The following is a 24,775-nucleotide window of genomic DNA, read 5'->3' as shown; positions in this document are numbered from 1 at the left end:
TTGATTTTTTTTCTATGAGTTGAGCATAAACAACAAAACCAACGTGATTTTTAAAAAGTTTCCCTGACAGATTTTTGTGCTCAGAGTAAGCAGAGACATACTGACCACACTCTACCAAATAGACTGCTTATAAATGGGGGGATCGCTATTATGTTGAGGTTGTACTGGTAACTCACCCCTCTGTATCTGTTGATTGCACACCCATTGATAATGACGCCAATGCCGATACTGTGTCTGCCTCCTCCTCTTCTCTTTTCTGTGCTTCCACCAGGGAATAAGACACCGTATTGCTCCATCGCTGAACACTTGCCCAGTATTTAGCTGTTGAAAATAACCACAAATAAGATAATCTATCTTCCCAATATATTAAACGTATTCCAATGTATTTCGTAGTTTAAAATCTAACTTTACTATAAATTGTTGAAAAACCCAAATCAATAGAACTGAGGAAAGTATTTACCGGTAGTTTACAGAGTTGATTCGTTAATAGGAATTATTTGTATAGATATATGGTTATATATTTAAACATAATGTTGAATAAAAAAAACAGTATTACAATAATGACAGAATATTTTCACAGTTTTTGGTACTAAAAGCAGCTTTCTTTGCTAAATCCCCTGTGAGTGGTCAATGCCCAAAATCATAATGATAAGACACATTGAAATCTGACACCAAAGTTCATTCAGCTAACTGGTTTGCTGACCGTTTTGCAATAAATGTTTAATATATATTTAAACTTTTGTTTTGACATTGTACCAATTTTTGAACAAAATAGGGCAAAGTCTTTGAGAAATGACAAGACAAACCAAAATTCTAAATGCCAGTTTTCAGCCTATGTCTCAAGAAGGTATATCACTGAAGCTGTGTAGACATTATAAAAGTACTCAAGGCAGTATTTTTGATATTTATTTCTCAATCTCTTAGTCTTGCATTCTCATACCCTAAATTAATTATTCATTACTGAATTATGATCAAGAACATGCCACCTAACCAGATAACACAAAGTTGAGAAGATTTGGGTCAGAATAGCTGACATTTTTCATTTCCCTGCTTCTATTACGGTACATATTACCTGCTTATTTTATATATTCACTATTTTGTATTTATTATTAATATTATGGTAATAAATATATTACAACAGTTTTTCAAATCAATTTTGAATGAAGTTGTTTTCATGTCTGAGTGATATGAACGTGTCAAGACTTACACTGAATTGAGATTATTCGTTGCAGTGACACCAACGCATTCCTATTCGGTATAGCGTGCTTGGCATCTTCCGAGAGTGGAGCAACATCATCTCCAAGTAAGGTTAAAGCACAGACTTCGGAACAGTCACATATAGCTGCTAAATCGTATCCACCTTCTAAAGCCACTACCACCCTACCACCTGCTAATGTCATCAGTTGTCTAGTCATCCATCCAAAACCTACACAACAAAGGAATATCACAAAAAATTAATTAAAAATTTGTCGCTATAATAACTGGGCTGTTGTTATATAAGAAGATGGAAACATAGCAATGTTGTTCTGGAATATACCTTAAACATACCAAGATAACACATTTTTATAATTTCTCCTGCTTTATCACGCATGATATTTTCATATTTTACATATTATCATATTTATCTGAAACATCGCCCACCAAAAAAGATCATCCACGTGTGATGCAACTGGGCGATCTTTTTCCCCAAGAGCATGAATTAATGAACTGAAGCCAGTATTAAAAAGTATAGTCTCTGATGTGTTACTCTTCATGAAATCAGAACCAGGAATACCGTAGTAAATTTAACTAGGAAACTCTGCTATTACTGTATGTGCGCTTACATATAAAATAACAGAGGTGTGTCTAATGTCAACATATTTTAATAACCCAGCATACGTTAACACAATTTTCGATGTATTCAATTGTGTTTTTATTGGAGATGCACTTGTAATAGAGTAAATACAGTATATTGGAATATCTATGTTATAGCTTACATGAAGGACTGACTTGATATCCACCTAGAGGTGGTGGATGTCCCAGTGCGGAATCAAAACCTGACGACACTAGTATGATATCCGGAGAATACTCCTTGGCAATTGGCATCACAACCGTCCTGTTATCAAGATAAATGACAAAATTATATAATCTGCATTTTATCACTGGATCACTGGGATTGGGAGTATAGTAAAAGATATTCAACTAACCTGAAAGCTGCTATGTACTCTGCATCTCCCATTGGTAATTCCACTCCTCCCTTAAATGCTACATTCACGTTGAATCCTACCCCTGAACCCTGGCCACACTGAAATAAAAGCAGATATCAACTTTTACTAACAAAAATTACCTTCACACGCACACCATCAACATTGAAAACAATTTTCTTTCTCATATTTATATTTGGAAGTGTTTGTTTTTAAATAAATCGGCGTACTGTAAAATGCTTTATTTTCACTTAGAATTTAATATAATAATTTTCGCTGAAGGAATGATTCAGCGAATATACCTTTTTTCCTATATTTTACATTCAACTCGTCAACAATCAGTGAAAATAAATTCCATACAAAACACCCAAAAAGTCTTTTCAGTGAAAATTAATTCCAGCTAAAATAAATTATTTTACAGGATGTGAAACCATTGTCAATCGTTATTATTTCTTATTCACCACAAAAAATACCATGCAATTGTGATCACAGCACTCAGCATCATTACAAAGAACAGGAAAGTGATGAAAACCATGGTAAATCTTACCTCATCCGGTGCTCCTGTTCCTGGGAAGAAATTGCCCTCATCATGCCGATGCATTGATATGTATAAAACATGAGGATCATCATAAAAAATATTTTGAGTTGAGTTACCATGATGAACATCCTGAAACATAATGCATCATCTCACAATAAATATCAAGTAATATAGTTCCAACAAAAGCATTGACTCATTAATTTAGTGAGAAGAAGTGTTACTTTTTCAAATAGTCTCAGTTCTCAGTCTTGAATATAAATGTGTTCAACTTCGGAAAAATGTATGCTGTGTTTCACACACTACATCACAGAAAGATGCAGACAGAGAAGACATTTTTATTGAAGAACAAGCCATGCATGGCACAGTCTCCGTTAGTCATGGAATTTAAGATATATAGTTTTGTTTATAGTAATATAGCTGGAATATAACCAGGAATATGATTTTTTAACATTAAAATGATTGACATTTGTATCTGATCGTCAAACAAGTACTTGTCCATATTGAGAGATATTGCTCTGGAACAGCATTCAAAATCAGCCATTTTGAATACATGTATATATATATATATATATATAACATGATGTATAACGAATATATAAAATTTGAATATAATCAGTCAAAGCATTTAAGTGATATGGCTCTAGAAGCCCAATCATTAAAACAAAATGGCCGCCGGTCAGCCATTTTGAATCCAATCTGAAAAATAAAATGACGTGCATCAGGAACCCGTAATATCTAATGTATGTATCAAGTTTGAACGAAATCCATCCATAAATGCCAGAAATGCTTGATATTTGATGATTTTTTAGCACAAAAATGACAACCATTCGGCCATTTTGAATAGGATAGTCAAACCAATATATCTGTCTATCTATGACATGATGTATAATGAATATTTAAAATTTTAACATAATCAGTGAAAGCAAGTCAGACATATGGCACGAGAACCACATTCATTAAAACAAAATGGCCACCAGTCGGCCATTTTGAATCTAGTCTGAAAAACAAAATTATTTCCATCAAGGTCCCATAATGTTCAACGTATATACAAAGTTTGAACAAAATCCATCTGTAAACAGCCGAGAAATGCTTGATTTTGATGATTTTTTAAGCACAAAAATGGCCACAATTTGGCCATTTTTAATAGAATCGTCAAACCAATATATCTGTACATCTATGACATGATCCATAATGAATATTTAAAATTTGAACATAATCAGTCAAAGCAAGTCAGAGATATGGCACTAGAACCACATTCATTAAAACAAAATGGCCACCAGTCAGCCATTTTGAATCTCATCTGAAAAACAAAATGATGTGCATCAAGGTCCTATGATGTCTAACGTATATATCAATTTTGAACAAAATCCATCTATGAACAACCGAAAAATGCTTGATTTTGATGATTTTTAGCACAAAAATGGCCGCCATTCGGCCATCTTGAATCAGATCATGAAACAAATTGATGTGCATATGTATGATATCATGTGTGATGTATGTGTGAAGTTTGATTGTGATTGGTCCAGGCATTTCTGAGATACAGGTCCGGACGCACGCACGCACATACACACTTAGGTCAAAACATAAATCCCTGTTTTCTGGACTGTGTCCGAACAAGGACTTAAAAAAAAAAAATACAAAACATTTCATTGCATTGGCTCAAACACAGTACACAGAGATATGGCCAGCATTACTACATTTCTAGAACCTCTTCATGATGTGAAACACCAAATGTCTTGATTACAAAAGTTTTAAATACCAATGACTGTATTCAAAGATAGTGAGAATAAGATACAATAAATGATAACACACTTAGCTCACAGTTTAAGACATAGACATGAGCTTTACTCTATAGAAAAGTGCTTGATATTTGCGTAAGGTACTAACAACACAAATAAGATCCAAATCTTCTAGACAGAAGCCAAACTTACCCAGTCAAGAATAAGTATCTTGTCTAATTTCAGTTTTTGTCTGAGTTGTTTTGCTGCAATGGCTACAGAGTTGAAAAAACAGAATCCCATGGCTTGAGTTGGTTCAGCATGGTGACCCGGAGGTCGCACTACGGCGAAACCATTCTTCAATTCTCCTGCGGCTACTCTAAATGAAAGTTCTATCACGCAACCTACAGCCTGGAAAAACAAACAAATTGAAGATGATTAAAAATGAATTTGACTCTATATTATTAAATATTAGATGCACATTTATAAATACCAGTGTGTATTCAGTGCCTTCACAATACAATGGCAATCCTGTAATCACATCGGCTCCACAGATAGCCGATACAAATGCTATATAACAGTGGCAGATCTGTTAAAAGACCGGCCATATACATCCTGTGGTTTGGATAGAGCTTAGTTTTCTAATTTGACGGATAATTCAACAACAGCAACTGTCAATAATTCATTGTTCGCAGAGCGTCAATGTCTGCGATTGTCTCTTGTTTATGTGTGTAGCTACTGATCTAAACTGTGAAAAGTGAAATAAACCTGGTCTTTCAAGGATCAGTTGTTGTCCATTCTTAGCTGGCTTGCAATGTTTTCTTCAAGAAACTCATCTGACCTCTTACTACTTATTAGATCAGTAATCAAAATACTTGTATTTATCATATCTTACCATTCTGGCTGCACTTGAAGTATGGAGGTCATTCCATACTGTATCAGAATCTACACCAAAGCCACCACATGGCAACACAGTGAAACTTACCATTCTAGCTGCACTTGAAGTATGGAGGTCATTCCATACTGTATCAGAATCTACACCAAAGCCACCACATGGCAACACAGTGAAACTTACCATTCTAGCTGCACTTGAAGTATGGAGGTCATTCCATCTTGTATCAGAATCTACACCAAAGCCACCACATGGCAACACAGTGAAACTTACCATTCTAGCTGCACTTGAAGTATGGAGGTCATTCCATACTGTATCAGAATCTACACCAAAGCCACCACATGGCAACACAGTGAAACTTACCATTCTAGCTGCACTTGAAGTATGGAGGTCATTCCATACTGTATCAGAATCTACACCAAAGCCACCACATGGCAACACAGTGAAACTTACCATTCTAGCTGCACTTGAAGTATGGAGGTCATTCCATACTGTATCTGAATCTACACCAAAGCCACCACATGGCAACACAGTGAAACTTACCATTCTAGCTGCACTTGAAGTATGGAGGTCATTCCATACTGTATCAGAATCTACACCAAAGCCACCACATGGCAACACAGTGAAACTTACCATTCCAGCTGCACTTGAAGTATGGAGGTCATTCCATACTGTATCAGAATCTACACCAAAGCCACCACATGGCAACACAGTGAAACTTACCATTCTAGCTGCACTTGAAGTATGGAGGTCATTCCATACTGTATCAGAATCTACACCAAAGCCACCACATGGCAACACAGTGAAACTTACCATTCTAGCTGCACTTGAAGTATGGAGGTCATTCCATACTGTATCAGAATCTACACCAAAGCCACCACATGGCAACACAGTGAAACTTACCATTCTAGCTGCACTTGAAGTATGGAGGTCATTCCATACTGTATCAGAATCTACACCAAAGCCACCACATGGCAACACAGTGAAACTTACCATTCTAGCTGCACTTGAAGTATGGAGGTCATTCCATACTAATCAGAATCTACACCAAAGCCACCACATGGCAACACAGTGAAACTTACCATTCTAGCTGCACTTGAAGTATGGAGGTCATTCCATACTGTATCAGAATCTACACCAAAGCCACCACATGGCAACACAGTGAAACTTACCATTCTAGCTGCACTTGAAGTATGGAGGTCATTCCATACTAATCAGAATCTACAACAAAGCCACCACATGGCAACACAGTGAAACTTACCATTCCAGCTGCACTTGAAGTATGGAGGTCATTCCATACTGTATCAGAATCTACACCAAAGCCACCACATGACAACACAGTGAAACTTACCATTCTAGCAGCACTTGAAGTATGGAGGTCATTCCATACTGTATCAGAATCTACACCAAAGCCACCACATGGCAACACAGTGAAACTTACCATTCCAGCTGCACTTGAAGTATGGAGGTCATTCCATACTGTATCAGAATCTACACCAAAGCCACCACATGGCAACACAGTGAAACTTACCATTCTAGCTGCACTTGAAGTATGGAGGTCATTCCATACTGTATCAGAATCTACACCAAAGCCACCACATGGCAACACAGTGAAACTTACCATTCTAGCTGCACTTGAAGTATGGAGGTCATTCCATACTGTATCAGAATCTACACCAAAGCCACCACATGGCAACACAGTGAAACTTACCATTCTAGCTGCACTTGAAGTATGGAGGTCATTCCATACTAATCAGAATCTACACCAAAGCCACCACATGGCAACACAGTGAAACTTACCATTCTAGCTGCACTTGAAGTATGGAGGTCATTCCATACTGTATCAGAATCTACACCAAAGCCACCACATGGCAACACAGTGAAACTTACCATTCTAGCTGCACTTGAAGTATGGAGGTCATTCCATACTGTATCAGAATCTACACCAAAGCCACCACATGGCAACACAGTGAAACTTACCATTCTAGCTGCACTTGAAGTATGGAGGTCATTCCATACTGTATCAGAATCTACACCAAAGCCACCACATGGCAATACAGTGAAACTTATCTTAGGCATTCCAGCTAGAAAAATAAACCACACAAGAGTTATTACAGACAAGAGATAAATTAAAACACACTTTTTCGGAAATTAAGTTTACAAGTCCTTTACTCACCAAGTTTTTTACTGTCTATTTTCTGTCTATTAAGTGGATTCGTTCCATAAAATAAAGTGTACCCTTCGCTGCAAAACAAAATTGTGATAATTTTATCAACATCTGTGAACACCACAGCACCAACAATTTAAATTATTCATGAAATACAAATGTTAACATTGTTGTTGAAATGAGATCAATAATTTTGTGATGATTCAAAATTGTGTGGCAACCATAAAATGACGAACTCATGAATTACATTTTGGGCAAGAAATATGACATTACCATCGTTAAACTCTGCATATTTAGCAATCACAAACATTGTTTTTAAACAAGAAACAGCTCTTTCTAGATGTATAATTACTCCATCTATTATCCAAGCTGAATATTGTCTTTATGTTAGGAAAGTGTTCAACTGAAAGAGCTGTAACTATTATATGTGTATTATTGGATATTAAATACTGAAATACTATCATTATCTTTTACACATCTCACAAACACCAATGTTGATTGGCATTTTCTGATTGTATGAAAAGGAATTAAGGGAAGAGTAGGAAATCAAACGGGCGGTGCACCGCGGTCATTACCGCAGAACGCCGGGGAGAGCCGCGGACTGCTTATAATTAGGGGCCTCTACCGCTGTACCGGTCACAATCGCGGTGTAATGTGTGAAATACGTACTTAACAGTTTCTTTGTTATTCCCCGAGTCATTGTTTTAAAATCCGATGCTGTAAATGAATACGATATGTGCTCTTGTTTAGTATTTAGTACATGTATTTAGCGTCAATTTCCAAAGTGATGCACACTGGAATAAAGTCTACAATTGAAAAGAGGACGATTTACAAAGTTTCAGCGTATCCAAGCCGTATCCTGGTTCTTGATTGATTTGGCAGTATCATGTTCACCATTTGTGTCACACTCCAGAAAAAATGCCCAGCAAACGAGAAACGGGCGAACTAATCAAAACAGGTCAGGCTGTCTGCATTGCACTGACAATAACATGATTATTTTCTGTTTTGTTTCATAATTCTTGCCTTGTGCATGTATTCTTGGTTGACAGAATCTTCTTTAAACAAAAGACGATATTTTTCTGTTACATGTTCGTGTTCCATGGTACTCGTGAGTGTGAAAGGCATTTTGAATGAATAATTATTGACTTTATGATACCATACGATAACGCTAGCTGGCTCGATTAGAATTTCATTACGCGTGAATCGCTGAGGTCATTGCCCGTTACTGTGCCAACCGCACGTAGTTCAAAAGCACCTGACGTTGTTTGTTTTTTTTCACTCGAAATGTAAGCGATCGAATACTCTGCGTTCAAAGTATGCTGCCCTGAGTTTGAAATTACAGTAAATTGTAACGCATGGATTTTATTTACATGAAATTTAGTTTTATTTCAAAATGATATAGATGTCAAACCATAATTATTATTATTTGAAATGTTGTTTCTTGACTTGACTTTTCTGGCTTTAATGTTTTGTGTGTGCGTGTTTGTTTACAATATCATTATCAACAACAGTTATTCAGGGGCCCCGTCTCTGAGGCAGTAAGTCGCGGTTTCGACTAAGTTGCGTAGTTATAAATTATACGAAAGCAACGCAATTTCAAGTCGACAATGTTGAAATATTCACAACCCGTACGTAAACAACGGAAAATAAGTTTGTGTAATTATTACAAAGGCAACGCATTATCAAGTCGGCAAAGTTTAAATATTCACAGCCAGTACGTAAACAATGCAAAATAAGTTTGCATAATTATGTCGACAATGGTGAAATATTCACAGCCAGTACGTAAACAATGGAAAATAAGTTTGCGTAATTATTACGAAGGCAACGCATTATCACGTCGGCAATGGTGAAATATTCACAACCAGAACGGTAACAATGCAAAATAAGTTTGCATAATTATGTCGACAATGGTGAAATATTCACAGCCAGTACGTAAACAATGGAAAATAAGTTTGCGTAATTATTACGAAGGCAACGCATTATCACGTCGGCAATGGTGAAATATTCACAACCAGAACGGTAACAATTTTTACGTAGGCAACGCAGAGCCAATGGGATGTGTATAATAACAAGGTCAACGCGCGGAGCGCGAATGGTCACCAAGGTAACAACCCACTTGTTCAGTGCGTGACTTGGGGTTAAACTTGGGCCAAGGTTTATTAGATTAGTCAGTTTCGCCAAGAAGTGCGCTATTTTTTTTGCTGATCACCCAGTTGTTGTAGTATATATTGTAGCACCAAGTGTGTGACACTCCCTCTTCGACTTCGGCTTGCTTTTCCTACTTAGTGCATGGTCTCGAGGTAACGTAAACTGCGGCCTCTTATCGAGTGTTTTACACTTGGAATTTATACTTCGCCCGATTATATTGGTATACGCGAAACATTAATCTTTTAAAATAAATCCTGAGACCATACAGCAGCGGCAAGTAACCTTTAGTTTCCCAGTCTATTGTGTCCATTCATAGTCTTAACAATAGGGTGTAAAGTGCACAATAGGGTGTAAACCGGGGTCATGGAATCTATGCATAAATTTGTATAAAATGTGGTAGACCGGCGAGCACCCACCACCACCGCGGTAATGACCGCGATTAACCGCGAGTTTGATTTCCTACTCTTCCCTAAAAGATATTGTCAGTTTAAAGGGCGGCAGTTGTCGTCCCACGTCATGTTGATATGGGACTCATAGCAACGTATACTACGCGTGTAAAATACATTGTTTATTTACATGAAATTCAAACACGCAACGACCACCATGCTTTAACAATATGATACATACCTATGGCAAGTCTGAATTTCATCCAATGTGGCTTTTCTAGATTTTACCTTCTGGAAAGTAAAAAAGAAAATCAATATGATATGATGTCACTGAATCTGAGGTAAACAGATTTTCACTTCTGTCAATGACATTTTTGATGATTTTTCAGGCTTTTATGAACACAAAATTTTGTGAAAGTCCCAGTGAATCTATGACTCTTGTGAACTGTTCATTGCTACGAAATGTTGAGACTTTCATTGATTGTAAATATATATTTGCATCCCACACAAATATGGCTACTTTTATAACATGAGAAACCTTCATTATTATGCATGCATAGTAAGAAAACATAGTTGAACTCTGGTGACCTTGCCCTTTGTTATACAATATTATTTCCTTTATCATAGTTTGTTTCAATATGAATATGCATTGTCATAATTCATTTTGAATACAAACAAGTTGAAACAACAGTGGGGAATCAGTCTACCGAATGTCCTTGATAGATGTAAATATCTAGATCTTGATCAAAGTTTGGCACCTAATTCATAGGAATGCTTATATTGATTTTCTGACATCTTGTCTTCTGTAAAGATTTTAGGTTTGCAAATGTATATCAGACTGTGCAAAAACTTCATGAGTTGGTTTTGAAACCTAGTCTAGTATTCCCATGGGATTTGGGAGATACAACACCAAGGATATTATTACAAGATAAATGATTTGCTTCATTGAACACAGACAACAATGCATATTTCCACTGAGATCAGTGACCTTTGAATGTGTATCACCAGTGATCATAAGTCAAGTAGAAACAGTCAAAATATTTTATCAGATTTTCACAATTTTCGCATGATATTTTCATACTGGAAATCTATAATGGTGAATAAGGTGACCAAGTTTGATGAAGTTTGGAATAGAATCAGTAAAGTTATTGTGCACACATGATAATTATTAACGACGACGACGACGACGATGATAACGCCAGACAGAAATTTTCCCCTTAATATGCCTTTCCCTTCCATTTTGATGTTATGGGCAAGGTAAAAACATTAGCCAAGATGATGATGCTGACATAGGACAGACGTCTCCCTACATCAGACTTAACATTTCGGCCATACATACAAATATTAAATACTAACCTCACATCTTGAAATAACTCCTGTTTCTTGAAACCTAGCCCATATACTTTGTAATCTGCCTGCATGTTCTGGATGTAAGGCATTATTACCGCATGTACATTGATGCTTCTGCATTAAACTATCATATGCTAACCCTGTCAATAAAATATGTGCATACAACAAAAGTATTAAAGGGACAGTCTTGCATTGTCGCAGACACTCAAAACTAAATTTTAACAAATTTTATCGTGGGTTTTAAGTTTGAAAAATGAAAATGCTAAAACCCCCTTTCCCCAAAAAATAATGTTGCTTCACATTTAAGCAAATGTCTTAAAAACAATTTCATGGACATAAATCCATTTTTCGATAATACATGTATACCCCCGGTAATAATAAAAATATTATAATACATGTATTATAAATGTGCATTGAAGCTACTGCTGTGTATTCTAATTAAGTGACTTTTTTTTATTAATCCTGACTACTGTGCCCTATAGTAATTGAATGACCAGATCAGATTATTTAAGAAATGACAATTTTATATACAGGTATATGTATAGGTATACGGATATATCTTAAATTACCCAGAATTCAGTTTTTCCAGACAAAAAAAATAGGCCAATGGTCTGTTGCTCAGTGGCTATTGTACAAAAGATTAGTGCTGTATATGCCACAACTTTTCATTTACATTTGTACTTTTAAATGAAATATCGCCAAACAACCACACAAAGTTGTCAATGGAATAATAAACATGTGTATGCCTAACACCAAAGCATTGGAAATAGTGGTTAGTTGAAATTCCATTTTTAACCAAAAATGACAAAAATATTTGCCAAAATTAGAGAATTAAAGATATGGCCATGGGATAAACAAATCTAGTAGATGTCAACACAAGGTACATACACACCAAGTATCAAAGCATTCAGGCAACCGGTTTTGAAGAAGAAGTCGAAAATAGAATTTTTGACCAAAAATGACCATTTTAAAATAGTCTGAACTGAAATCAGTTCGGGTCGTAACAGTCGTTTTGTTTTCATTATTTTCGCCTTAAGTTTCTACCTTTCAACTGTCTATGGGTCCCGAAACTATTTCATCAATTACTTTGAGGGCGATAGTCCGAAATTGTCAATTTCACGACGAAAACCGCTTGAAATGGGAAAACTATGACGCCTCGTGGCGTCACGATAACTTATTCAAGATGGCAGTAAACACGGGGATTTCGCTGTAGTTTTCCGCGGTTTTCGTCTTGAAATCGAGCCAAAAACTAGGATTAATTTCGGAACAATTCAGATATCCCCATAAATTGTTTTAATATACAAGAATAGATTGAGATTAAGTTAATGTTGCTGGCTGAAGAGTCCTGGCTACAAAATCGTATGACTTTATCAGACTCTAGATGTACATATGGTTACCCGTAAAATAACTATCAGCTAAAGAACTGTAGGTTACAATAGTCAGGATTAATAAACAAGTCACCTATATATAATATGGTTTTAAAGGTCTGTCAACTAGAATAATCCATTCTGCATGATTTCACTGTACATCCAACCCACATCCCAGGCTTGTCTTGCTCTCATTGAAATATTGCTTTGGCGACGTGTAATAACGATGCATGTTTTGAGGTTGAGGGTAGGGGTTGATTTGTTTTCTTGCAATTTATTCTATACCTTTATTACTCCCCACCCCCACCCCCTGGTGCTGACACTGTCAAATACTGGGCTCAAACACCACAGCGACATCAAAGGCAATTACTTGAATGCACAGTGAGTTTTCCTTTGTGCCCTTCTCATTATTAACTCTTCATGTTTAGTAATTTTATATTCAACTATACTTCTTAGGCAAAAATGGTCAAAGAGACAGTTTGAATCCAATCAGAATCTATCTTTGGTAGTCACAGTTTGCACAGATTTATAATTACCTACACACTTTCCTGCGAACTGTTCAACTGACAGTTATTTTGCTGCATACATGTGTGTGGCTTACCTGTAGTAAACATGTGTTTGACCGGTGAGTCACCAGGACAATACTGAGATGAGTCTGTCGATAAATGGAATGATGCTGCAGCTGGTGAGCTTTGAGCTCGAGATAGCGGTCGATGACAATGCGATAGCCTCGTTAATGGATTCACTGTAAAAAAAACATGTGTATTAATTAATTTAATGTAATAACGTGAATACATTGAGTTTTATGAATGGAAACATTCACCCTGGAATTCAAATCCAATGAAGGGACTTTCTTAGGCTACAGATGCCAGTTGGTAATGCATGTCACATGTATTTGTAAGTTTCCTTCAAACACTAGTTATTTACTACCATGCATCTGTTAACGCACTGCGATTGGTTGGTTTCAATCGTCATTTGCAATTTACATAACATTAACCGTACTTGAGCGAGTTATCACCCATGCCCGGTCAAGCGTCCACCCCAGCCCCCACTTTAGCGCAATTTTTATATTCAGGGTCATATTCGGCAAAGCGCCCATCCCTTCAAAATGCAACTAATTTAAAACTTGGTCTTTGATCATTGCTTAACGAATACTGGTAATCATTTTCATATCATGATACAGCACATTCAACAGTGGCGATAATGATGAAGATTTTGACTTTGACTGTGTTCAAACAGACTCTAATATTTTGAATCTTGTAAATTTGGGTGGTACGTAATTAATATTGTAATAAAATGTGCATATTTGACCATTTCTGTTTCTTCATTGTAAGAGTCAATGACGACGCATCTAATTTCGTAATTTTATTTCCCCTCAAAGACGTAATATCCCCATCAATCTGTCACACCGCGAATTCAAATTGTCATTTGCACTCTTTTCCCAGGGGGGTGCTCGGGTAACCGCCCACCCCTAAAAAAAACATTAATTCAGAAATTTCTTATTGATTCTGATATATGATTATCATCTCATTTTGGCTAAACATGGATCCTGTGCTCTCGCTGTCGCTCGCAAATGTCGTAAATTACGAAATTTGGACAAGATTTACGAACAAAATAAATATCTATTAGTAGGATTTACGAACACATTTTGTACAAAATACCCTCGCAAATCGCCCTCATTTAATTGTCAAGACTCGACTGTGATCATCACGCGTGTTACGGTTTGAGTGATTGCCATTTTAACAATGTCCCGTTACTTCTAAGATTGCAACAATTGTTACATGGTGATCGCGATCAACACGGAACTGCCACTGAATGTACTTTTCCACTCTAAATTTATTTTGGTGTCATCGCACATGCGTAGTTTAGTCGACATGTGTTTCAAGATACCCCGCAACTTTACTCTCAGTATGGGACGGTTTCATGTCGCTCTTATCAAACACGTGATTTGTTTATTTATTGAAAATGGAGACTACGTCAAAAAGGAGCAGACAACTGCTCGACGAGTATTTTTCACGACGAGAGGGAGAAACCGCTAAATCGTGTTCAGAACTAGAAACCCATGGGTGTCCTAACCCTGACAGCACCAAGAAATGGAAAGTTGATCGTACTGCAGCACGATTTCAGAAATAATGGAAGGTTAGCTGCGGTTCCGTAGCTCTTTGGTGCGACATACAATCTAATTTTGCCCTACCAATTTCATTCGGACGTCTTGTTTTTATTTTTGTTGTTGTATGTCGTAAATAATGCGGTCGGCAACATAGGGCTATGATTCCACAGCTAATGGAAGGTGAGACAATGTTAGCGAATCGATCGAAAAATACTATAATTTGTGTAACATTCTTATAGGCATTCTTAGCATTGAGATCGAGTTACAAGACCAAAAGTTACTTTTTAACTTTAATTCAGAAATTTCGATGAAAATAATAGTCATTTTGTGTCGTCATAAACGTCAACATGCGGGTTTGCATGATGAGCACGGGAGATTACTTCATAATAATATTGATTGGCATAGAGTTTTTTTCTGAGAAATTTCCCGTGAAAATTTATTCACAGGATGACTTGTGTTCTAGGCAGTGAACTTAGTGAACTTTTAAATGATGACTATTTTCCCCACTGTTAACAATGTGAGTTTATCATGAATATGTTTAATTAATACTGAGTTATTCAAATAAAGGTTCTGGTGTCTACATTGCATATTTTGTTGTGATGTTTTGTTGTACCATCATAAATGGTACATTTTGTGGAGCAGACTGCCTAATTTGATGTCATGAAATTACACACAAAATTAGAGCTCAGGTTGCTAGCAGCAAGCACCATTTTCAGCATGCTGTTCTTGTTTTCGGCGGACGACAGAGGGGACAGCTCCCTCTCCTTCTCTCTTCCCCGTTGTGCTCGGTCGCGGGAAAATGCTCCGCAGTTTCCAGACAAAGTTTACTAATACTTTTTTTTCTTGATTAGTAAATTTACTATTACCTAGCAAATTCCAGAGAGAGCCCAGGGATCCAAATATGAATTGATTGTAAAATGATCAAGACAAACCTGGTATACACCCAGTCACTGTAGCAGCTTTAGTTGGACCGTGTCGAAGTTTACCAAAGTGATGTTGTTTTTCTATTTCCTCTTGTTCCTAAGATAAAACAGATGTTAAAATAACTGTCCAGTCAAATTAATCCTTTAAGTGGTCACAAGAGTGGATTCATTTCAAATAAAGATGACCTACGGAAGCTAAGAAGTTGACATACACCAGATGGGGAAAAGTTATGTTGGTCACCCTATAAACTATTGTACCATGAGGAGGTTTTGACAAGTTTGGGTTGTATTTGATTATTTATATAGGATGTAGTAGCATTGTAATATTGCTATCAACGGCCTGACATGGTCGGCAATTGTTATTGTGCCCTTGCCGAAGGATTCACTTGGATATAAACTATGCCTAACACAATGCTGTAGTTTACACTCTGACATCATATGTTATTTCATGTTGTCATTTTAGAGTGATGAATCCAAACGAAAGGGAGTTGGTGAATATCAGAGGGCACATTGAATGTAATCTATTAAATTACCTTATGCACCATCTTCAGTTTCTCTTCATCAATATCAATAGGTTCTTGTTTAATTTCCACAGTTAATGGACTCAGTGATATTGTCGTCATTGAGGGATGATGCTGTTGTTGTTGTTGTAGAAGAAGGGGTGGCGGTGAGGACCGATTCTCCTGACTTGAATGACTTGGTGATATTCTAGAGTCTGTAATGACTGGAGGTTTGGTAACCGTTGGCGACACTGGAGTGTCTTTCATCTCAGCATCCTGCGCTGCGGCTGCTGCATCTTCCTCTGCTTCTTCCGGACTCTCCTCCACATGGTTTTCTCTTCTTAACTGCTTTCGCATTTGCTATGACATGCACAGAGATTATTGTGAACTTTTTGCGATAGTAGCACTTTGAAGATCATAACTCAAACTTGTGCATCTATCCTTGTAAACACACACTTATATTTATATGGAAATTATAAACAAACACACATGTATTTATATGGAGATTGTAAACAAACACACATGTATTCATAAGGAGATTGCAAACAGCCAAACTTGTATTCCTATGCAAATTGTAAACAGCCACGCTTGTATCTCTTTGGAGATTGTAAACAGCCATACTTGTATTCATATGAAAACTGTAAACAAACACAACTTGTTTACATATGGAGATTGTAAACAGCCACACTTGCATTCATGTAGCAAATGTGAACAGTGACACCTGTATTCAAATGGGAATAGTAAACGACCATACTTGTATTTATATTGAAACTGTAAACAAAACACACTTGTTTTCATATGGAGATTGTAAACAGCCACACTTGCATTCATGTAGCAAATGTGAACAGTGACACCTGTATTCAAATGGAAATAGTAAAGAGCCATACTTGTATTCATTGTATTGTTTACATATGTATATTATAGAAAATACACTTCCTTTCTTACAAGAATTATAAAGGGCAACTCTTAAACTCATCAAGAGCCCACAAAAGGCCACAATTACATTGAGTGAGATTATACCATGTGTTACTACGTCACGAGGCATACACACATGTAGTAGTAGGTAGTTTATCAAGTTTTGGTTTCTCTGGTTGCTTAGTTGCCATGCATACAAAAGGCAGGGTTGACCATGTTGACGCACATCCAGTCAGCAGAAGATGAAAAACCTATTTTTCATCCATACACACCCGATGAAGCATAACACCATATAACAATAATGTGGGATAACAGCCAAGAAAATGTATCCAACTTGTAAAAAACAAGCTCACTAACTACTGGTAATAAAGCTTGCCTTTCTGTAGCAACCAGTAACTCAAAAACTTAAAAATTGAATATAATGAGACAGGGATGATAATCCCTGACTAGAAACTAACTTACCACTTGCTTTAAAAGTGCCGGTTGCTGCATCTGTATGTATTTTTGTTTCTCTTGTAAAAACTGTTGATGCTGTTGTTGAAGTAACATCTGTTGTTGTTGCTGGAATTGTTGTATATGCTGGCTTGTTGGTAAAGGGGCAGATTGTGTTCTGCCTAGGGGCCTGTGACCGGATCTGAAACATTTACCAATGAGGAAAGGCCACGGCTAATGAACACAGACACAGATACAAAAAGCACACAAAGGATGGGATTAGGAAATGCATCAACAAACCTGTGCCCTTCTACAAAGCTGTCTCACTTGAAAATGTTGGTAGATTAGTTAAATTTAGTCTTTGTATTTGCTCATTATCCCATCAACAATTTTGCACTAATCTTGTCATTTACTGTGAATTCCAAGCAAGGTGTTTTCTGATTGGCTTGTGAATTATTCTTTTAGCAGTAAATAGCCAATGAGGGCCAGTCTTATAAGTAACTTCTAAATGACCAAGGTACATTCATATTCTGATTGACTTGTCAATTGTTCTAAAGTATTGAATAGCTAATGATCTAAACCTGTCAGCAATTAGAATTTTTTTCAAATATAAGAAAAACTAAACAGATAAATTACAGGACTAACAAGAAGATCGAAAATAATAACTTTAAATTTATTTTTTAATTATTATAGTTATCATTTATACTTTTCAAAATTTAATTAATAGAGAAACTGGCAAAGAAAGACACAGACAGCCTTATATATACACAATGGAATTATTATAAATAACAACATTTGCTGTAAATACACTTATCAGCAGTACACCAATACATATTACTTGACCACAATCTGACAAACAAACAGATAACCTTATAAACCCATATATTTACATTGCAGCTATGAGATGGACAGCATGGAAAGGTTGGGAAATCACAAACGCGACCAATGTACAATTTACTTATTATATAACATAAGAATTAATACAACAACGACTAATTTTTATCCTGTGATATTTTGAATTGAAGGGTGGTGATCATCAGACAAAGCTCTGTATGACATATATGCAAGTCAGTGAAATGACTACTTGCTTTTATAAGAAACAGATTCCCAAAAATTGCATTTATTATATCGCAGAATATTAAAATATGACTTATTGTAACCACATCTCTGTCATTCATGTAAGTGCATACAAATACGGTAATTGTGTAATGTTTCACAAATTGAACATGCGATTTCGTTGTCCACCACCCTTCAAAAATGGTACAGAGTCGGCATCGCAAGAAACATCAGCATTCTCCCAATAGATTTCTCAAAACGGTTGCCACTGTAGTTTGAAGGAAACCAATAGGTCACCACCCTGCAATCTGGTGCTGGGAAGAATACCAGTGTATGAACTCACCGTATTAATCTAGCATGGGCCACTAGTCCGCTACTGATCCCTGCAGTAGTGTTGCTATCAGCCACAGGAATGCCACTCAGTGTATGAGGATGGACGGTGGTTCCAAGACCAGCTATTCAAAACATGAATAGTAATAATTTCAAATATTGATTCTATTCAGATTGGCAAATAGCAAGTATATGAAAAGTGGTGGCCTGATAAGTTATATTCAACAGGACACTTATTTGGTGGCTACAACCCACCTATAAACAGAACGGTAAATTGCTGTTAGCCAACAGTTTGAAATGTAAATGTTAAATTTATTTAAAAGTGACTAAAGAAATACGAATTTGGTTATTAAATACTTCACTCGTTTATGGTAGGCCGGAGTTTCATGACAAAACAGGGACTTGATTGCTAGTTTTGGTATTAAAAAAGCTTTTTCAACTCTGAAGGGTTCCTGCCTGCAAAGGCCGACAATATATCATATACCGGAATTCAAACATAAAAATCAGCAATTTTCACCTGACGATTGAAAAAAACTGACACAAAATGTGCATTTTGTTTGGTGTCACTTACTTGCAATCAATGGGTTGATTGGTGGTGCAGCAATACCTGCTTGTTCTAGGGCTTTTAATTGGGCCTGGACAAAAGCTGGATTGGTGGGCGGAAACGAATTATTTAAATCACCATTACCACCTGAAAACAACCAATAAGATTGAACGTCTGAGAGGGAAAGACAAAAAACAATTATTTCACACACAAATGGGTAAAATTAAACAAACATGAAACATTAACACAACACAACATAACGGTAAGCTATTGCAGTAGAATAACAATAATCACCACATCAAATGGTCAAACTTTATCTTTAAGTATTGGGCCAAACTGAAGGCTTTTAATACTTCAAGATCATACATTTAAACAAATTGTGGAGTCTAAAAAGGATTTTTCAAGTTATAGAAAAAGAGAAATATTATTTAATCTCACATTTTTGTTCAGTAACCTCAGCAGAAATCTGCATCCTAATATTCCATAAATTGCCATTATTTATGGGATATACCAGTAATGATAGAGGAATTTGCCTCCCATGATGAAATACAATAAATAAATAAATGACAATAAATAACTGTTGTTCCGGTATTTGTCAAAACCGGAAATAATTTTACGCAGTTTAACCCCTGACATTTTTAGTTCATTTTGAGTTTATGCGTATTGGTCGTGTAAATAAATTATTTTTGTTTTACATCTAATGTAGCATATTGTTCATTTATTTGTGATGCACGTTTTTATTTGCCATTCTATTCATTGCTGCAGTTTGATCCATGTGTTGTAAATTTTCGCGAATTTTCATTATTTGTTTGCAGGGTATGTCCGGGCATAAGTCCACCCCTATTTTTTGCAAATTTTTCATGTTCAGGACCCTGGGCGCTTATCCAGATAAATATGGTATTGGTTGCTAAAAAATATGTAACTTAATCATGCAGATAGGACTGCAGTGACACCAGTTAGCGTGACAGCATGGTTCTGTCAGAGACATGTGACCACATATTAAAATGCATTACAATGGTGTCTTTATTATTTTACTATGTCACAAGAGGGTGATACTTAGGGTATAAAAAAAAGAGTAATGGGCATACTTTTTCCTTTTTCGTTGAAATTATGAGTCATAATTTATATGAGAAAAATTACATTCATGCAAAAATAATCATGAAAAGGTACTTAAACAATAAACACAAGCTTACACATGCTGTATTACCGGTATGGTGTTAGTAACATGATGAAAACAGTTTTGTTTTGTTTTGTATTCAAATATTTAATACCGGTACATATTGGTTTGCAAGAAATCTGTTTTAATTGCACAAAAATCTAAAAATGGTAGCAGGATTAGCAATAAATATTGTTTCTTGTCAACTCCCGGCCCTCAACTCATATATCGGGTTCTTTATATAGCAGTGACTCCAAGAGAGTAACTTCCACAGCTTCAGAAGAGAAATAACCACATACACAGACTTACCATGAGACAATGGTGCAAAATAACCAGTCTGTAAAACATGACCAGCAGCTAATGGGTTCCCTAACCTTGATGCTAATAGTACTTCATTACTAATACCTGCCTGAGCAGCAGATTGAGTTATTGTACTTGTGACCTATAAACAAAATGTAACAATTAATATTTATGTCTTGGTATTCACAGATATGGAAGTTTACTCGCGGTCAGCAGATTTGATTGTACAATGCTTGTTGCAGAGCAAGAAATGAAAAGATCGCACATGGTGAATTGCACATGTCTGTATTAATACCTGTTTTGGGAAAGGAAAAGGGACTGCTAATCACAGATTATGTTGCCAGGGACATGTCACATGTTGAATTTCACATATTTGTATTTATACCTGTTTTGGGAAAGGAAAAAGGACTGCTAATCACAGATTATGTTGCCAGGGACATGTCGCATGTTGAATTTCACATATTTGTATTTATACCTGATTTGGGAAGGGGAAATCACAGGGTATGTTGCCAGGGACATGTCGCATGTTGAATTTCACATATGTATATTTGTATATGGTTAGGGAAGGAAGAAAAAGAGTGCTAATCACACAATATGTTCAGAGTGATATGTCAGATGGTGAATTGCACATATTTGCATTTATACCTGATTTGGGAAGGGTAAATCACAGGGTATGTTGCCAGGGACATGTCGCATGTTGAATTTCACATATGTATATTTGTATATGCTTGGGGAAGGAAGAAAAAGAGTGCTAATCACAGAGTATGTTGGCAGAAAAAAAATCACATTTCACATTATTTCACCACATGGTGAATTGCATACATTTTCTCCATAGAAAAATGTCACCAATACAGCCGCACAGATTTGTGTAATGTTAAATAATAGAGGATAATCACTTACTGGTTGTGGAGTATGTGTAGAAGTAGCTGAAGCTGAAGCTGGTAATCCTAAAGAGATGTTAGGCAGTGACGGCGAAGTGTATAAATTGACCTCATTTGGTCCTAACATTTTCTTCATCATTAATGGATAACTGCCAAGATCATGCTGGGAACAGAGAATAGAATGATGTCAAACAATTGTTTGTTGTTGAAATAAATATGCTAATACTTAAATGCTTTAAATTTGGATTCCCACAAGCCACCTCGTCACCGCACCAGAAAAACTGTTTGTTTTACCTTCAATGCGAAGTTTGGATTACAGATAAACAAGAATTAGGCACAGAGGTTTAGCTTCTGTGTACAATGATTGATTGATAAATAATCTGTCTATATTAGAATACTAAGGTCCACCATGGGACACTATTGTTTATGTTGTTTATCTATCTTTTGTTATCCATTGTAATTTTAATCCAGATAGCAAATTTGTTGTGAGATTAGGCTACCACTTTAAAGCATTAGTTGTGTTCACGTTACATGAAGTACTAAGATTTAAGCTGATTTAGGCTTATCTAGCATATTTGCATTTTGGCTAGACCCAATTGCGTCCATGCACAGGGAGGGCCAGTCGTTAGCACGGGCTAAGGGCTGCCATTAGTCGGTGACCTTTGGTAAGCCGCTATTTACGAACGGAAAATGGATGACGCGCGCGAGGTTCTATTTCTGTTGCTGGCATGTTTCGTTCTAATTTTGAAGCGACGTGCACAGGAACGCGAGAGAAGACGAACCACTTATTTGGATGCACATAAACAGTATACAACGGGCATAACAGAATACAGCGTTTTATTAATGCATGTCGTAGACAGCGAACCAAATTTATTTTGTCTACGATTGGAGCTGCTGTACGCTCTACTACAGTGACCCGATTAGTGTGGAAGTGAGCGCGGAGTAATAACTGGTGGAATAGTGTCATTATACGAACATGGGACAATTTTCACACCCAAAGGTCGCCGCAGAGGATGCTTAGCCCTGGGCTAAGCGTTCGCGCATACTTTGTTAGCCCGTGCTAAGGTCTAGACCGCATCTTAAATTCGGATCAGATTTAACCCGTACTTAGCATTCCTTAGCCCGTGCTAAGCCTTCACGCACGTTTTCTTAGCACGGGCTAAGGAATTTGACCTCTTAGCCCGTGCTAAGGAGCTGTGCGTGAACGCAACTTTTGTGTCAGTATTCCTTGCATTCTTAGCAACCTACAAACACAATGAAATTTACAAGCACACCTGGTCATTCCGTTCCCCATGAAAGCCAGTAAAGTACATATTATATATGTATAATTATGTAAACTCAAATGCATACATCTGAACTAACCTCTGCAGACATGACAGGTGAATTGCCATTACCACCATTATCCAATGTAGCAGGTACTCCACCACTCTGAGGTGAGCTAGGACCTGAACCAGGTGCACTATTACATAAGGTTGTGTCAACTGAAATAAAAATTTATAATTTGTTTCTATAAGGACATCAAGACTCAAGTGTCAGACAAATGCATATTCATTTACAGTTACAGAATGGCAATCAGATTATACAGACGTATGGGTGGGGGTGGGGTGGGGGTGTGGTGTGGGTGGATGTTTGCATATACATTTTGCAAATTAAGAAGGTAATGTCCCCTAATAAATATGTGTATCCTATTTTGGTTTAGTTTTTTTTATCAAAAACAATAATTTTTAGACATTTTATGTTTTTATCTTATTTTCTCTTTATGTTCTAAATTTAGGAAAGTATGAATACAACAGTAAGTTTACAGACTGAGGGAGAATTAAGTATATTGCATTGGTTTCAGTTGACCTTTCTACAATCAGACTTTCTCGCCCACATCTTTCTGCTTTTTTTCTTATGTTCTTTAATACTTCTAAAAACAAGCAGCCTCTCGGTTGAGAAAGCTCCGCTGTTAGCAACGCACATTTCAATTAAAGAACTGAAGACATCATTAGAAAATGAACAATATGCATAGTATCAATGCAATGGGACTTGCTGTTTTCAACAAGAATTCAAAAATATAATTTTTAACCATAAATGATTGTGGTTTTTAACAAGAAGAAAATATCACTTTTTACCAAAAATGACAAAAATATTCATCAAAATTAGAGAATTGAAGATATCATCATGAAATGAACAAATTCGAGAGTGGTCCATATGTAGTATCTATATATGTAATATCAACTTAAGCAATTGGACTTGTCGTTTTTAACAAGAAGTCGAAAATATCACTTTTTAAAAAAAATTACAAAAATATTTACCAAAATTAGAGAATTAAAGATATCATTACAAAATGAACAAATCTGAGAGAGGTCCACATGTAGTACCTATATATGTAATATCAAAGCAATTGGACTTGCGGCTTTTAACAAGAAGTTGAAAATATCATTTTTTACCAGAAATGACAAAAATATTCACCAAAATTAGAGAATTGAAGATATCAACATGAAATGAACAAACCTAAGAGAGGTCTACCCAAGGTACATATACACAAAGTATCAAAGCATTCAGGCTTGTAGTTTTCAAGAAGAAGTCGAACAAGCAGCCTGTCGGCTGAGATAGCTCCGCTGTTAGCAATGCACATGGCAATTAAAGAACAGAAGATATCATTAGAAAATGAACAAATCTGAGAGAGGTCCACATGTAGTACCTATATGTATAATATATCAAAGCAATTGGACTTGCGGTTTTCAACAAGAAGTCGAAAATATCACTTTTTACCAAAAATTACAAAAATATTCATCAAAATTAGAGAATTAAAGATATCATCATGAAATGAACAAATCTGAGAGAGGTCCACACGTAGTACCTATATATGTAATATCAAAGCAATTGGACTTGAG

General features: G+C 36.3%; 1 protein-coding gene across 1 annotated transcript in view; it reads right to left on the bottom strand.

The window, feature by feature from the left end:
- LOC102803546 (histone deacetylase 4-like) overlaps positions 1–24,775 on the bottom strand; it is a 58,438-nt gene that overhangs the window by 4,829 nt on the left and 28,834 nt on the right. The window contains exons 8-26 of the mRNA XM_085501352.1: positions 23,259–23,377; positions 21,916–22,059; positions 21,025–21,157; positions 19,587–19,733; positions 19,029–19,140; positions 17,660–17,831; positions 16,316–16,642; positions 15,792–15,879; positions 13,351–13,494; positions 11,389–11,522; positions 10,274–10,323; positions 7,508–7,575; positions 7,312–7,415; positions 4,653–4,850; positions 2,731–2,850; positions 2,187–2,284; positions 1,977–2,095; positions 1,208–1,426; positions 177–321 (exon numbers count right to left, since the gene is read on the bottom strand). Coding sequence (XP_085357478.1) covers positions 177–321; positions 1,208–1,426; positions 1,977–2,095; positions 2,187–2,284; positions 2,731–2,850; positions 4,653–4,850; positions 7,312–7,415; positions 7,508–7,575; positions 10,274–10,323; positions 11,389–11,522; positions 13,351–13,494; positions 15,792–15,879; positions 16,316–16,642; positions 17,660–17,831; positions 19,029–19,140; positions 19,587–19,733; positions 21,025–21,157; positions 21,916–22,059; positions 23,259–23,377 — 2,641 coding nt within the window. The remainder of the gene's footprint in view (positions 1–176; positions 322–1,207; positions 1,427–1,976; positions 2,096–2,186; positions 2,285–2,730; positions 2,851–4,652; positions 4,851–7,311; positions 7,416–7,507; positions 7,576–10,273; positions 10,324–11,388; positions 11,523–13,350; positions 13,495–15,791; positions 15,880–16,315; positions 16,643–17,659; positions 17,832–19,028; positions 19,141–19,586; positions 19,734–21,024; positions 21,158–21,915; positions 22,060–23,258; positions 23,378–24,775) is intronic.

This window comes from Saccoglossus kowalevskii, chromosome 7 (assembly GCF_978046115.1).
Source record: "Saccoglossus kowalevskii chromosome 7, keSacKowa6.1, whole genome shotgun sequence".
NCBI lineage: Eukaryota > Metazoa > Hemichordata > Enteropneusta > Harrimaniidae > Saccoglossus > Saccoglossus kowalevskii.
This window is presented reverse-complemented; position numbering and strand designations above follow the sequence as displayed.